Source organism: Mizuhopecten yessoensis, unplaced genomic scaffold, assembly GCF_002113885.1.
Source record: "Mizuhopecten yessoensis strain PY_sf001 unplaced genomic scaffold, ASM211388v2 scaffold716335, whole genome shotgun sequence".
NCBI lineage: Eukaryota > Metazoa > Mollusca > Bivalvia > Pectinida > Pectinidae > Mizuhopecten > Mizuhopecten yessoensis.
In genome coordinates, this window is record NW_018480065.1 from 302,742 (window position 1) to 321,149 (window position 18,408).

At 37.8% G+C, this 18,408-nt stretch overlaps 1 protein-coding gene across 1 annotated transcript in view; it reads left to right on the forward strand.

Moving 5' to 3' along the window:
* The window catches only part of LOC110443268 (neuroglobin-like), an 81,292-nt gene that overhangs the window by 31,725 nt on the left and 31,159 nt on the right, over positions 1-18,408 (forward strand). Inside the window, exon 2 of the mRNA XM_021487391.1 lies at positions 12,405-12,636. Within this exon, the coding sequence (XP_021343066.1) occupies positions 12,405-12,636 (232 nt within the window). The remainder of the gene's footprint in view (positions 1-12,404; positions 12,637-18,408) is intronic.

Sequence of the window (18,408 nt, forward strand, 5' to 3'; positions counted from 1 at the left end):
TTCATCCCTATTGTTTTCATAAGTAGTCCACACGGTAAGTGTTTCTATTCAGAATCGATGCATTAGAGCTGTTTTCATGTCGGTAAACAAAGTTTCCAATCATGGTAACAGAATCTGACAGCGGTACGGGGGTCTTTAAATAAATAATAGTCTTTTTCCAATACTGATCTTTGTGGTAAGCCTTACCTTTAATACGCCATCGGTGTGTTCTGGATTTTCCCCGGTCGATTTAAACATAATGTTGTTTAAAGCTAACTTTAGATGTAAGATTGCTCTTAAGTACGTCTGTCTTTTGTAGACGGAATCGTCAGTATAAAACTGTTTTAACGAACCTTGAGTAAATCACGTTTCTCATTTTGTTGCATCATACACCAGCAATAGTACAAACATCTGGGCACCGTAACTCAAACCCCGATAAGCTTAACGAAAGAAAATGCACAATTTAAAAATCAGTAATTAGTATATATTGTAGTGTATAGGTAACCAAAACAAAAACGTTCTTTCTATTGTGATTTATAGTGGTTATCTACAGAAAGAAAGCACAAAATTGTATGAACATTTTTAAATATTTCACAAACAAAATGCATTTAGCTTCAGCAAATACGTTCTTCTTCTTCTTCATTCTTAAAACAACGGTACCCTGGTTTCTGTGTATTCTTAGTTAGGGAGCCTAAAAGGAAGGTTGTTTCCCAGATCGTCATGTTAAAAAATTGGAAGGCTACAATTATTTTTGCTTAATTTTTGCTCAGATTACGATTTTTCGTTTGATTGAAAAAAAAAAATCCATTTATTTTGGAAAGTAGGCCACACTGTACCAGCTTGAGATTATCTTCTCCTGGAGAACGCGTTTTGTTATAAAGCTTTCAACTTGCTGTTCTGAATTTAGCTTGAATGTCTTAAAAACTTAAGAGTATATGTTTATAATATGGAGAAATTTCCATGTTTTCGATGCTTCAAGGATGTAAATTACCTGGGGCTATAAGATTTAATTCAGGTAAATTGAAATTAACGAGTCGTGACAGAAGTTTAGTTACACGGGTTGATCCCTCTGATTGTGTTTTATTCCGACGTACAGGTGTATAACGCGCAGTTAACAATAAACTACCACATGTCAACAGATAGGAGCAGTAAAATTGCATGTTTTCGGTGCCAACTGCAATATCTGAATGTTTCTATTTACGACTACAGCTGATATCTATCATAAAATATTAAGTGGTTTGGAATAAACATGAAACCGCTGGCTAAGTAAACTATACGTGCATTGACGTCTATTGGGTTTAATCACAGGCTCTTTAACCTGCTAATACACGGGAGGCAGGTAGCCTACGTGCCTTTCATCTGTCGGGCTATCACCAGGAACAGTCTATACCTCAATAGCGGCGATACACTATCAGAGGAAACAGATAAACTATCAAAAGGAGGGAGGCTCTTCCCGGAGATGTGGCTTGTAAGAGTACATCATTCGTCTTCTTTAATTTTTGGTGGATTGTGGATGTTTTGTACATGTTCTGTTTATGGGAGACAGAAACCAACACGCTAACGTCTGATGTCTCCCTTTTCAGGCAGTTGATTCGTCGCTTTCTGGTCATGCGCATACCGACTTCTAGGCTTAAACCTAAAGGTTGAAGTAACAAGTAAATGTGCTGTACCACATATCGCTTATTTTTTTCCAATTATTTATTTCGCTACTTTTGGTACCAGGATTTTCAACGAAAAGAACAAATTTATTCCGAGGTATTTGGATTTGCGATCGATTCAAACCAAGAGTCTATAGAAAAAGATAGTGAAGATGTCAAACCGATGCACTACATTTAAAACAATTCTTGAAATATGATTAAGGATGATTAAACTAAAAGCGATAATTGCATCAATATATTTGTTCAATAATGTTGACCACAATCATGGTGCATAAAGTCTATTGTGGTATTCTTGTGTTAGACGTCTTTTTAGAAAGACACGTATATCATGCGAAACAGCATCCTTAAAAGTGAAGAGGAGGTTTCAAAAGTCGATGCTAAATGGCACAAAGCTGTGGAAGGAATCGATATCTGTCGTCCGAGTTCTGCTACAATTTAAATCCGGCTGAACATCAGAAATCACAAAAACGCGTGGTTGATGTCACGGAATCACTTCAATACTTCCGGTTTTTGCTTACTACCTATTAAGGTCTGCTTCCTGTTTGGGCACTGTCGAGTGCTTGTTGTTCTCTTTGTGCCAGGTATTCGTTTGGACTTCATTTCCCGTTCTGTTTTTCACTTTTCTAAACATCTGGTGTTTGGTGTTTTTGGATGGCATGCTTTTAGGATTTTGTCACGAAGACAAGCTGCTACTTCCGGTTTAATGTCAAATGGCTGATTGATTATCTTCTTTTTTCGAACAAGTCAACCTCTTTATAGTCCAAAAATGGCTTCGTCACAAAAACATTATACGACTTTTGAAAGTGGGCCATATGGTCATTTTGTATGCTCATTTCTCATATGGACACCCGTTGTTCACTGTCACGATAAAAGACGCGTACCTTTCCGGATCAGGAGCGTTTCTAGGATATTTGAAAGAGGGGGCGTAGAATCAAATCTTTCGCCGATCGGAGCGAGGCGAAAAAAAAATTGGACCTTTTTTTTGCTAAAAAACATAAAATAATTGTGCAGGTTCCTGACTTGGACCATGTATATTTTATAGTTAAAGTGTCAGGGTTTGACATTTTTGATGCCGAATTCTCTCCATTAATTGTCTATGGTATATTAAAATGATTGGATGAATCTTAACAGCAGTTGGGGGATGGGAGAATCAGTATAAAAAGAAATCAGAGTATGTGTTTAATTAATGAATATGATAAATTGCCATATTCAATACAATATTAGCAGATTACGATATTTTTTTTTATTTTTTTTACGCCCATTAATCCCTCACCTGGACCCGCCCCTGCGTATTACCTTGTCTTTGCCTCCTTGTTCTTTTTACAAGGTTTTAAGTTCGAATTAGGATTTTATTGAGAATTGTTTCTTACATTATAAAACAACTTTTCCAACATTGATTTTGAATCTGTTTATATGCTTTGATTATGATTTATATAAGGATTGTATGGCATTTTCTTCAATTTCATACAGGCATGAACATGAACAAATACCTTTCAATCCTTATATATACTTTCTAAATAACCAGTTATGATTTGCCTAAATGTAGATTTTCTCTTATATTTTCGATATTGAATGTCTGTCGTCAGCACAAACAAAGATTCCTGGAACAGCCTAACGTCACCAAATCGTTTGATTTTAGTTGTCTCATGTCAATCGAGGCGGGAGGAAAATCTTCAAAATGACGCTGATCGAATTGCGTTCATAGCTGTATGAACTTAATTTCTCCTGGTAATGCCTATACAGGAAATTGAAGTGGACATGTACATATGATATTGTTGAAGCTATACTACACGGACAGTGTAAGCCTACTTATAGTTATATATTCCGACTTTGAACAGCTTGTCCCAGTTCTAGGACGCGACGCTAATATTAATCTGTTAACCCAAATCTCTCGTTTCATTTCATAGAGGACATAAAATCATCAAATAATACATTATATTTACATTAACATGAAATTAGAACATTTCTAAGGTAGAAATACTGTGTAAAATTACTACATTTATATCATTTTGTATCCAGAATTGATTATTTATGATAGTAATAAACCTCTGTTTTAAAAAATGAACGTAGCACACACATACACCCACACTCACACACACACACCTACCCACACCTACACCTACACACCTACACACACTTACCCACACCCACCTACACCCACACACATCGACCAACACACCCACACACACACCCACACACCTAAACCCACACCCACACACCCACACCCACACATCCACACATCCACATCCACACACCTTCACACACCCACACACCTACACACCCACACACCCACACACTCACACTCTCTCACACACACACACACACACACACACGCGCACACACCAACACACGCACACACACGCACACACACGCACACACACGCGCACACACGCACACACACGCACACACACGCGCACACATAGGGAATTGCACATTTGGTAATAGATACATTATGAATTACACTGTATCGTACAGCTGTTTTGTCTTTCTATTGTAACATAGTATATCATTCACCCGACTTCAACAATCGACTTTGAAAAATTCCATTCAGAGCAGAGTATAACTGACATCGGATACGTTCGATATCATACAAGGATTCGCCTGATGCGTACATAATAGCCGTATTGTCATGCAAACTACAAGCTGCTGATATGTTGGATATGGGCCTATCTGCCAATAGATACATTTGTACCCAATAATCACCAAGGAGTGGCAAGCGGGACTTCGGTATACTACCGTTAATGTATCCGGCAATCAATACTTAATGCAACTCTTTATTGCTTTGGATAGAACATAACACATGTACCCGCCATTATTTGTATCTCAATGTTTCAATTAAAAGTTCCAAGCGAAAAGACAAATGTTTTCAGGGGCAGAGTTATAAGAAGAGTATGGTAGTACATTGTATGTGTACACTCACCATGTGTCTCCCTAGAGATTTATTGATATTCTGTCGTTTCTCTAGAAGTTGTGACAGTGAACGCTATGATACATGCTCATGACGGACGGACTTGTTTGGCCAAGCAATTGCTACTTTTACGATCAGTTGTTTCACGTGAGAAACAGTTCATCCCATTTTTTTTGCAATTTCGAATTCATTAATTGTAGATTTAAAGTCCAGCGCCTTACAAGATTGGAAAAATCCTGATAAGACGTTTTAAAAAAAATGAGTTGAATAACTTTTCATTTAACACAGCAAATTTACCATGCCTATGGTTAGAAATAATTACCCATATCAACAGTCTACATCGACATTCACTAAATCGTTATTGTTCACGTAAATTGGAGCTATAATCTCATCATCTTAACATAGATCGTACATGTAACTCGATCTTATGGTGTCGACAGCAATTCATGTTGGCGGAGGTATGCAAATTTCCTGCAAACGAGACACAATTGTGTGACGTAGTCAACAGTTGATGTTGGCGGATTTAACAAAGGTTAATGCAGATTTCAGGCTGTCACTTCTATTGAACCTATCACACGTTACTATACGTGTACTTCAAAAAAGAAATTTGTATTCGCTGATCAGAGTTGTGTATAAATTAGTTCTTAGCCGTTCACAGAAAGATGCTGTAAATATAAGGAACAGTTTGCTATTTCGCTCAGGTTAAGTGTTGTTAACATCTCATTCCTGACCTAAACAGAAAAATATCCCTTTTATAGTTGATCACAATTGTTATATTTGGCGCCAAACGTTGTGCTTGGGCCTGTCTTGACCTTTAGTGATTTTACTTCACATATTGGAAACTTCCGGTTTCAACGTTATTGTTGTCGCCAATTCATTTTTTCTCCAGATTGATACGAGTAACACGCTTAAAACTATACTTACTGATATTAAATATATATTTGCAAAAGTATTTTTTTGACGTTTTCATGAAACCTGGATATACTTATTTTTGAGTGTCACTTCATCATATTTCTATCCCTGACACCACAGAATCAAAGCGCTACATTCAAGGGAAGGCTTACATTTCATCCGGTAAGAATGGTACAAAAAAATCAACCAATGAAAAAATCAGGAATGTGATTTCAACTTTTGATCGTATTTTTCAGTTCTATGGTAGGTAAGAAATCAATGTCATTCGTAACACAGTCACTATAAGGGGTGTCAAGTGGTACAGGTTTTTTATGGGCTGCATACTACTCCGTGTGCTTCAGTAAGTGCCCTGCGATGATTTGTAATAGAGATTCTGTATCAACAAAATTGGTGGTCTTTCAACCAATGCAGCTTAATAAAATGTTTGCATCCCGAAATTCCTCACCTTTGATTGCGCCGCATTGTTTCGTTGAATGGACGAGAATGTCACCCCTGTTAAGCGCTTTGGGCTGTGACGTGAGTATAATTGTTTGTTGTTTTCGACGATTCCGGAATCCAGCAGTTGCGTCTTTTCCTGTCATATACAGAGTACATGGCCCCCTCGGTCTTTATTTTATAGATTCTTGTCTCGTTTCGAGATGGAAAGCGATTTGCGCATGTCGCCCATGTGTTAGCTTGCAGCCGGTTAGACGTCTTCTAAGTGACGTTCTATGGAGGTAGATGGTGATGGAATGAACACGATTGCTGACATTTCAAATTAACGGATTTCTGTCAAGTGTGAAATCACAATTATCCAATTTATGTCTATTAGACTAAAAACATCTTACCTTTTGATAAGGCTGTCTCTGTCTAAAATTACACAGGAGGGCAATATCCTATTACCATATATGGACAGGTACACCACCGTAGATGCATCAAATGTACATGTTATGGGTATGCCCTAAATAAATGACAATAAACTCAACGAACACAGACCAAGATGGTGCCGTGACAAAGGGCTGTCAATGTGTCTAGAATGGAATTAGACAATAGTCACTAAGTCTTAAACTAGACTCAACAGTTACGGTTTAAACGTCGATGCATTGGTGTTTGCAGTAAAACAAAAATAACGCGCGGTTAAAGCTATTTCATTTTCTATCTAACAGCCTACATAATTATTTGATGCTGTAACGGAATCTAGAATCAACAATTATCAATGTTCGTGCTGAAGCAATAACAAACTTATAAATGATCTCTAATGATCATTAGCTATCTATAATATAGAAAACAGACCATTTGTTAAAAGCTAATGGTTGCAGTAGAGCGAAGTAGAGAGCACTGCACGCTATTTCATTTGTATAAATACTTTTGTTTGAGTACACGTCGTGTAATCAATATCAAAATGTTGTACCATAATTGGATATGAACATGTCATTTTTTAAATTTGGAATGCTCGCTGCACTTTTAAACAATAAAACGTGATCAAATATTTCCATTCACACTAGGGGAAAAAGCTGCAGAGCTGATCTCATTAATATATCAGTAATTTAGTATATTGTGTTTCCCCGTCATTTCCGTGGTGTACGGTAATCTGGTCATCATACGAAAACCCGCTATCTCGGTGAAAACTGTGTTCGTCTGCTTTCCTTCCTAAAACTGCATGATTGCTGATTGTAATAATTTGTTTGTTGTACATAGACTTACAACGATGACTCACTCTGAACACCCATTATAACTTATTTATTAATTCAATTCGCAACGGAAACATCGTTCTATCTTGTTATAACGACAACAAGCATGTATCGAGAAAAGTTATTACGCTGTAATGATAGAGAAAAAGATGTCCAAAATTAATAACTAACTTCCTATTACAAAAATAAAAATTATAATAGAAAGGAACAAAAAACAAAAAGGAAGGGAAAACATATGAAATTATTTCACATTCTCAGCGGGTAGCATAATAAATGATCGTCGAGAGTACGCTGTGATCATCCGGATACGACTTGCGTTTATATGATTGGATAGAGGTCTGATACGATCGGACCACATTCCTTGTAGTAGTTAATGCCAGAAAATGGAATAGTGATTAGGTAGGAGTTATTACTACTTATCAACGTCTTCATATTGCTGGTAATCTTATATACTTGTATAAAGGAACATTACTAGCTCGATTTTCGTTTTTGCTGCACCAGAAATTTCACATCTTCCATGAATGAAAAAGGCGTTTGCTGCGTCTTGAATCGTTGTGGATTCATATATTTTCCCAATAATTCATAAAATCTGTCATCACGAGTACCTCATGTGGTGAAGGATACGCTTATTCTTCCAGAGTACGTGGTTCCGTTTCCGGATCAAGAACATTTTTCTTTTTGTTTTAGTGTCTCCTTAGCTCCTGTTGTCCTTTCTATATTTAAGCATTGAACTGTTTTTGTATGGTATTTATGATCTATTTTAACAAACACTTCAATTTTATTCCACAATTCAGTATCAATACAATTGCGTATGATATGTATATAGGGTGATTTAAGTTTATCAATAGAACTCTGAGCTGAAAGTTAGATTTTGAATTGTTTCGATTTTCCCCCGGAACAAATTTCGCGCATGGACAAATACAGTGAACACCGTAAATCCGACCTTGCTCTCCACGAGGGAGTTATTTTTGGAAGTTTGTGTGAAGAATCCATGCGTGAATTTATTTGTTGATTGTATGGGAACCTGACAACAATCGGTAGATTCTATAACAGCCTCGTTATTTGACCTGTCGTCAGAATTAAACACCAACGATCTCTGTGTACTAACTTCAATCTTATAGCGTCCATCAATATCATAACCGTTTCCATATGACAAAGAGTGCGTGTTCGGTTTTCCTAATCTAGTCGGCTAAGTATGTAAGGCAGGAATTCACAAAAGGACTTGGAGTGACACAGGAGAAAGGCAAATGCGGCACGGAATGTGATTGAACTTTAGAAAAGCAGAAGGACATGTATGTATAGATTAGTTATACTGCTTACGCCGACTTGATTGGGAAAATCACACACGCGATCTCAAGTAAACTCTCCGAATACATATTTAAAAACTATACGTTGGTGTCCCTAATCCTATCATTACCTCTTTTGCTGTTACCCATCTTTAACATCTTATATATATATACATATATGAATTGTATTAGGTTATTACGTGACTCATTAATTTTGTATATATATTTTCTGTTACGGAAAGGACGTAAGTAAGTTGCAATAACTTTTGTCCAATCCATTTGTCTTTTGTTGCAATAAAATTGATTTAAACTAATTAAACTGAGGAACCGTAGATGCGAGACGCGTGAAACTGATAGCGTTTGAAGTGAGTGATCTTGCGACGGAGCACAGGTTCATTACAAATGTCTGAAATGTTTATGTGTGATGTGACTCATATCAGTAGGTCTGTAACATATGTGTCAATAGGTCTATAGAATATGTGTATTTCAGACATTTGGAACGAACCCATGTTGACCAGTGCAGTGTAACAGACGATATTTCTGATAAACTGCATGAGCGTTAAAATTGTTTCTATTGGTGATTTCAACCGATGTGCATTTTGTACGATATTCAGACCTTGGTCTTGTTTTCGTTGTAATAAAAGTGTTTTTTTATTTTATTTTTTTATTTTGCACATAAATTTACAATGCCATTGTTAAATCTCACAATGCCCAGCGATATTTCAGTAGCCGTCATGTTTATTTATATTGGATATTGTAGTTCCGGTCAGTGTTGTATTAATACGCTAAGAATTGTGTCTCATGATGCATGGTAATTAAAGTCCCATCAACGACACAGCTTTCAAAAAGGCTATATAGTGACAATGCCATGCAAATGTAAATATACCGAGTTAAACACAAATGATGTCCTTGAATATATATATATATATGACCAAGATGTAAATACCAGTGTGTGTAATGTGACACACTGTCCAAGCAGAAACACATAACTATACAGTTTTGTTGAGTTTTGTTCATCGTTCCAGAAGTCGTGGACCAAACATATTTACAGAGATTTAAACAAATGTCTCATTTTTTACTGATTCGTGTGGTAAGCGGGGCATACTGTCTAGTCATCTACAAAGTTATATGTAACAAGTTTCAACAAGTATTGTCCTTGGTGTTTCAAAAGTTACGGTCCGGGAATATGACAGCGGACGAATGAACAAATTGATTACAAAATTTAATTTCTTCTACGTATGGGGTATAAATCAAATTAAGGTACAAGTGTTATATTGTTCTGTTGCTCTGCCATGAATTTAAACAGGTTACCTGATACTGTATTGATTGAATTTGCTTTATTATTTTTTACAGGAAATTGCTTTTTCGACCACACACATTACGCTCTATTTAGTTAAGATATGATTGCATCAATTTCAAATTAATTTCAATTAATTCTTTTACCTTTCTACCTACGAGGAAAAATACAGGTATGGTAACTATCACGCCTGATGTAATACTTACTTCCGGTTTATGTAACCACAGTGTTATACTAACTTCCGGTGATTTTTGTGTGATTGTAAACGACCACGGGCTTGTTTAATATCAGAATAAACAACGAATACATTTACAATCCAATCAATGTTATATATATTTGGTTATATATGCTATATTGAGGTTTATATATATACATTTACTATATAGAGGGTTAAATAAACTACGTTCAGGGTTATATATACTACGTATAGATGGTTATATTCACTGACTCAGTTGTTTTTTCAATTCAACATGACTTTGAATATTGATAGTCTTGAAACCACAACTTCCCACCTAACCAAGGGAGTATACTACTGTATGTTACGTAGAAAACTAAAACATCATGATAGTCAGCCGATGCTGTTTAGGTAAAACTTGTGATTCATAACGCCACCAAACCAGGCGATGATAAATCGCTGGCTCCAATAGTCGACGAAAAATATATTTCTGTACGCGAGACGGCTGTACCCAGGACCGGAAAATCCCACAACAAGCACTAAAGACACCGTAATCCGCAGTCACGTCGGCAAATTCAACATTAAATCCGACATTAACAAAGGAATTTAATGTCCGTAAAACTCATGTATAAATGTGCTAATAATTTGACCGATTTAAGGTTAACCATTTTAATACCAAAACACATGTTTAGCTTTACATGCTTATTTCTATATTTGTTTTTTATTGGTGCAATAAACGGATGTCAGTTCAACCCCTTCATTACCAAATCACATGTGTGTACAGCTGTAAAGCGTTTTGATAGAGAACGTATATATATATAAATATATATATATCATAATACAATTCTAAGATATTCATCACAATATAACTATCTCCATGAATGCCGTTCCCACATTCCCAGTAACTGATACCACGTAGAACAGATACACCTTAGCCTAGTTTTGTGTTCTTTTCATCTGAGAAGAACTTATAGTTAGTTCATTGTCTACCATCGACGTAAAATTGTCTTAAAACGATCGTTGTCTTCTGTATAACGAAGTACAAAAGACGAGTGTAGCAGTAGATTTTATTTTGGGAGATTGTTGTAATTCAAGGCAGTGGGAATGTCCAATATACATTTATCAAGTTTTCAGGAGATTTTAGCTAGTTTGTCACATATGTCTTATAAATCATTGTCACGAGCTAGGTTCCTTCCATAGTCGGTGTTAAGTGCACGTGTACATCACTGAGTGACCCTTTTTCATTAGATCGATACATGTTCTACAACAATGGAAACCCATCCTTCCATCAAAAACATGTTTTCCTTCTTTTGTTGAACAAGAGACCTATCACATATGTCGGTGACAGACTCAACCAAGTAGTTAGTTCAGAATGACATTGATTCACCGTTCTTGATACATTCTACCTACAGGACACCTATCCGTCTTCCTGGTAATGCGCCAACATAATCTTGGGGAAGTAGCATTAGACAGGCGTCCAAAAACACATTTTCTCTTCTAATACTACATCTGCCACAGAGGTCGCATTCATAACTCTGTTGGGGGATTTTCTGCCATCAATCTTACTTTATTGTATCCATTAATATACTCTACAGTATACATGACCCTTCTGTGTGCGGTTAGGGTCACTTTGGATTAAATTAAAACCAGACCTGTTCATTGGGGATCAATAGTATCCCGACTCAGCCAGGCTACATTTTTTCCGGATCCAAAGACAGCCACGTATTGTTTTGTCACCTGTCTGGCCCAGCTGCCGGACTTACGAAATCGTCTACCGAAGGATAAAGTCCAATGACTGTATAAGGACCCGTCTAGTGACAACATTCGATTCCATCTTTGATTTTGCTGACTTTATAAAACAAATCTGATTACGACGTCTGCTGGTCCCCCGGCCATGTAACGCAAACAGACAGGCCTCGAACACGTGCGCACGAGCGGCGCTCCACACATTATTTAAACAACATGGCGCTCCTTAATCTAGTTTACGGTCTGGCCTAAAATGAGGTGTTACAAAAGTGGTACATTGTACGTTCGAAATGTGGCATCTTATTAATTTATGGTTTATCAAATAAACCATCTTTAACATACTGCAGTCAATTCCCTAATTAGAGATCTCCCAATGGAATGTTCAAAATTTGTCTCTAAATAGAAAGGGTCTTAAGAATGTAAATATACGTCTGCGATGTTACGACACCTTTCATTGGTTGATGGTTATGTGTTAATTAATTGGCAAGAAACCAAACGCGGTCATATTTTTGCCCAATAAAAATGTGTAAATATGACATCTGAATGGAGTATTTTCCTGGCATAATTTTTGTCCGTGTACGATCTTTCTTTTAGGATAAACATGTTATGCGAATTTATAGTGCTTTGGGGATAAGAAGAGGCTTTTAATCAAGTATGGTAATCTGGCAGCAGTTTAGTTTTTTTCTCAGCACATTTTAGATATGAACAGTTTTGACACATATTTCGGTCAGCTATAATACCCACTAATAGTAGATGTATCGTTCTGTTAACAGGTTGTTTAAATCGAATGCCGACCTGATGGCAATATTTGATAAGGTCACGAACATAGAATCAGAGGACGAACTACGTCAGAACGAGTACCTAGAGCAGCACGCGACTCTCGTGATGACCACACTGGACGAGGCCATCACCAAGATAGATGATTACGACCATGTGAAGAACCACCTCAACAGGACAGGGGCCACACACCAGCGATTCGATGTCTTCCGGTCGGAAAACTTCCGGGTACGTACATAACGCTACTTAAACGTATAACGAATTAACTTGTTGATAAGTTTATTTATAACATAACTAACCCTTTTCACTATGTCATACGACCATGCCATAAATATGGTATTACACGCGTGTAATAAAACCTACAGGTACCTCGATTGGTCAAAACTGCGGAAACATATTACTACGCCACTACAGGTTCTACTTACTTAACCTCATGATACATTTATTGTTTTTTGTTATTTATAATGAATTTGAAATGGTTATTTTGTCATTATTAATTTCATTGCATTTAAAACTGTTCATTATTTAAGACAAAAATTGAAACTTATTTGCTCTGCGCGAAACGACAGCGCTATGATTGGGGTATTTCGGGTTTGACCGATAAAGAGCTGATAACATATAATTGTGTTTGAAGACTTTTTCAAATTATGAATGCTATGTGATGAATAGAATCTTACATTCGTGTCCATGTCATATTGAATTTATTATATTCGTTCAATAATTTGATATAACGCTCGCTTTAAGGCTCGTGTCACATTAAATTATGGAACTTGTTTAATAGATTCAATATGACATGGACCCGCATGTAAGATCCTCTCTGTATAAAACAGTTAGGTATCCGCCTCCAATTGATTATTGGTGTTCCCCTATGACAAGTGGTTCATTTCCTTTTATGTAAGTGTACGACTTGTTGGCGTTACTCAACGATCACTTTTTTTTTGTTCCATTTGTACAACATTGTGGTACTCCATTATAACAGTAATGACAACAACTGGTTCATCTGTTGTCCGTATAATGTGACCGGGTAGAATGCTGTGCTAGGTGACTTCGGAATGGTATTTCAGTGAGATAGCAATTTAACGTCAGCGTCAGATCCGCGCTATCACAAGGAGGCAATTAAACCAACACATCTCGCCTAAGGCACACATACACATGCACACATACACAACACACATGGAGGCACGTCCTTAAATGACCTCAGCTGCTGATAGAACGTTAAACCATTTATATCCAACTAACAACCATTATGACCGACAATTGATTTTATGCCAAGACAACATGTTCGCGTTCATGTAAGACGACTTTTTCCCTCTCTAAGACAACTTCCTGTTCCTATTCTCTATCAAAGGACGCAATGGGATCGGTGTCATTTTGGCGCTTCCCTTAGTCTCGCAGAATTCGAGATCATCATAGAAGAAAACGTTAATGTGGCATTAGTCTTTTCCTGAAACACCATTTGGATTGACGACACAGATACGATAGTATCGCAAATGTTAAATGGCGATGAATTTATAATAATAATGTTGGTATTGAACTACATTTTTACAATGTTCATGCTGATATGAATGCAGGTTGATCATATCGGGTTTTATTGCTGTAAAACGGTCCTTATTAATTGATTCACACGGAGTAGTTAACCCTTCAATTGGTTAAATATTTAAATTCGTTATATTCGTGTCACACGGTCGATTCGTGATTAATGAAGACACATTGACATTTTCTGTGACATTTAAATGACAGACACAAATTTACATAGCTGACACTGCGTTTGTCGTGACATAATACATAATTAATCACGAGTATCGACATTGAGCTTAAGTTCACGGTACGGACCAATCAAAGTCTGCCTAGCTGCTTTCTGCAGCAACCCAAGTACATTTTATATATTTAGTTGTTCGGGCATTATTTCGTTTAGAGACTACTATATGGTATGTCCCAAAACGAAAGCTTTAATGGTTTCGATATATTAAGTGACTACAATGAAATGAAACGATAAAGTATTATTGACGATTTGTATGCTGAAAAAGTGACAATCGTTGGCACTGATACCAGGACCTGTCACTTCCCCCTCAAAGTGAAAATAACTTTAACCAATCAGCATTCAGCATTTTGTCACGTGATGCACCTACATGTATATAATCGGTAATACATCGGAATTCCATCATTGTATTAGCATTAGATGGGAAAATCTTGAGTTGGTAATATATTGATTACTTATATCTCGTGTCATGCTTGTTAAATATCTGTTGACCTGGTATCGTTGTTTAGAAACTCGATAATCTACAAAGCCAAATTGGTTTTCCTGTCGTCTTCCGTATCTCTTTATCGCTGATCACAAATAATTGCAATTGACATAAAACTAGCGACTAGAACGCTTCAGTACCATGTATGGACAGTTTGTAGGATTATATTAGCCTCGAAAAGCCCGCAGCACGCGCTCAAATCGATGTCAACCGGAAACGAACATTCGTCTATATCAGATAGAGTACCATCACCATCCCCAACGTCATCGGTTCGAAACAAGAAACTCTATAAAACATTTAAGTAATGCATCAAGGAGGATAGCCATTAAACCTATCGTTCAGGTGGAGGATCTGAGCGTAAGCTTCAGTAGAAATAGTAGGGCTAGGATCGAGCAAGTATCGTTTGATATGGCCTTGGGTAATTGGGCATCCACAGATCGAGCGTCACCCTTCCTCCTCCCTCGGACACAGAACGTTTTAGAATAGACTAATCCGAGGGTAATGAAGACACGCTAATGGTGCATATATAATCTAGCTTGTGTAAGTGTCTTCTACAGCCTAATGCTTTTTGTAAGATCGATAACTGTTGATCGATCGAAAAACGAAATCCTGAAGTAGATATTCTGTCCCTTTTATTCACTTTCTTTATGAGAAATATAAACACATCACACATCTCTCGGAATTTTTTTCTCTCAAGATTTTCGCCACATCGATTTTGTAAATAGATAATCTTTCTTTCATGGATAATTATAAGCTTTAAAATAATATTGGAAATGTACATGTTGAACTGGCATTCCATTCCTAAGAACGTGATACTGTGTGCCCGTGGGCAGCTATCTGTCACACTCTTTAATCGCACTTATTAGAGAGCACGGTTTTATACAGTTTGTCAACTCGTATGTAGTACAATCGTTAACACGTGTCAGGATAGAAATATAGGTGGAAAGGGTTTATTAAACATCAAAACATAGATACGGCTGAGCATGTAAGTGTTTCATAAAAAATAAAATACGGATGCATTGCGAAAAATTATATGCAGGCGCTTGATAAGACAGAAGTTATAGTAGCTTGACAAAACAGATCACATGGGCGCTTAACAAAACAGATTACACGGGCGCTTGACAAAACAGATTACACAGGCGCTTGACAAAACAGATTACACGGGCGCTTGACAAAACAGATTACGCGGGCGCTTAACAAAACAGATTACACGGGCGCTTAACAAAACAGATTACGCGGGCGCTTAACAAAACAGATTGTATACTTGACAAAACAGATCATACGAGTGCTTGCCATAACAGATCATACGAGTGCTTGACATAACAGATCATACGAGTGCTTGACATAACAGATCATGCTAGTGCTTGACATACTAGAGCATGCTAGTGCTTGACATAACAGATCATACGAGTGCTTGACAAAGGAGATCATATGGACGCTTGACAAAAGAGAGGGAACACATCAGCTATTGACAAAAGTAAAAACCGGCCATTTGACAAAACAGATCATACGAGTACTTGACATAACAGACATAACAGATCATACGAGTGCTTGACATAACAGATCATGCTAGTACTTGACATACCAGAAAAAGCATGCTAGTGCTTGACATAACAGATTACACGGGCGCTTAACAAAACAGATTACGCGGGCGCTTAACAAAACAGATTTTATACTTGACAAAACAGATCATACGAGTACTTGACACACCAGAAAAAGCATGCTAGTGCTTGACATAACAGAGCGTGCTAGTGCTTGACATAACAGAGCATGCTAGTGCTTGACATAAAAGAGCATACGAGTACTTGACATAACAGATCATGGTAGTGCTTGACATAACAGAGCATGCTATTGCTTGACATAACAGAGCATGCTAGTGCTTGACATAACAGAGCATGCTATTGCTTGACATAACAGAGCATGCTAGTGCTTGACATAACTGAGCATACGAGTACTTGACATAACAGATCATGCTAGTGCTTGACATAACAGATCATACGAGTGCTTGACATAACAGATCATGCTAGTGCTTGACATACCAGAAAGAGCATGCTAGTGCTTGACATAACAGAGCATACGAGTACTTGACATAACAGATCATGCTAGTGCTTGACATAACAGAGCATGCTAGTGCTTGACATAACAGAGCATACGAGTACTTGACATAACAGAGCATACGAGTGCTTGACATAACAGATCATACGAGTGCTTGACAAAGGAGATCATATGGACGCTTGACAAAAGAGAGGGAACACATAAGCTATTGACAAAAGTAAAAACCGGCCATTTGACAAAACAGAACATATGTGCGATATCTGCGACAATACACCTGAGGCGGCATACAGATAAACGAAAGATATGGGTGATATATAAACACAGCATACCAGTAGAAAAACACTCTGCGGTAAAATAGAACATACACTTGAATGCTCTTCAAAAAAGGATAATACTTTGCTTTCTCGCAGAAACCTGCATCCGGTTGATTGGCAAAGGAGAACAAACATCTGCTTACAGATGTGTTTGTATGAGTTAATGTAAATTCCGGAAAACGCCTCCGTCTTTAAGTTTGTGTTGCAGAATTGAAATTGTCATTTGGTTTTTGCCATGAATAATCTCCATGTTGTATCAAAAGGCGGCCATTTGGAAACGTTTTTGAGTAAATGACCAATAAGCTATCAGAAATAATGTCGGAACGCATGCGTCCTTATGACACGACTTATGGGATACGTATCATGGAGAAATTACTTATAGGTGTCTAATGGGTTAAAGCGCATAGCCATACACTGTTGTGATGCCCTTCGGTGACGGTGATTGGTATTAACATCTATTCGACATGCTGAACTTCTGATACGACCCGAACAACGCCAGGCGCGAGCGGCGATAACCCGGGGGGGGGGGGGGGGGGGGGGGGGGGGGGGGGCTGTATCAGATCACGTACATATTGCTACACGTGTGTCTCAACTGACACGCTGAATAAGAAAGAACACCTATCTTCCTGATGTTTGCTTTCCACTTGAAGGTTGCAGTCTTTACTTATCTTTAGAGTACAGGATAGAGTTAGACATGCAATACCAAGTCCGATATGCGTTAACCTTCCAGCGACATATCTTCAGTTTCATATCACATGTCTAATACGTAAATGTCATTCAAGAGACAACGCCATAATCTGACCTAGTGTTTTTAACACAGACACTAATGAATACTTGGTCACATTTTCCTGACACCAAGCACAATAGTTTCCTGATACCGGAAACGCCCAATTTGGTCCTATTATTCGAGTGACATCGCATACGACCCTTTCCAACGCATTATTTGAGTGACATCAGACATGATGCCACACCTACATGTAACCACCCACCCTGTCGGGCACATTATTCAAGTGAACCCCTACCCCACCCACTACACGACTCTGTCACTATTAAAGTCCCACCGGACACGGTCCCACCCCTATCCTACCCAACCACACTGTCGGTTACACTATTAAAGTCCCACCGGACACGGTCCCACCCCTATCCTACCCAACCACACTGTCGGTCACACTATTAAAGTCACACCGGACACGGTCCCACCCCTATCCTACCCAACCACACTGTCGGTCACACTATTCGAATGAAATCCCCCCTCGCCCATTACACGACTCCGTCACATTATTCGAGTGCACCAGGCACACACCCCATTAACACCTACCCACTTACTCTGTCACATTGTACGAGTTACCTCCTCCTCCCCCTACTCCTAAACACTACACGACTCGGTT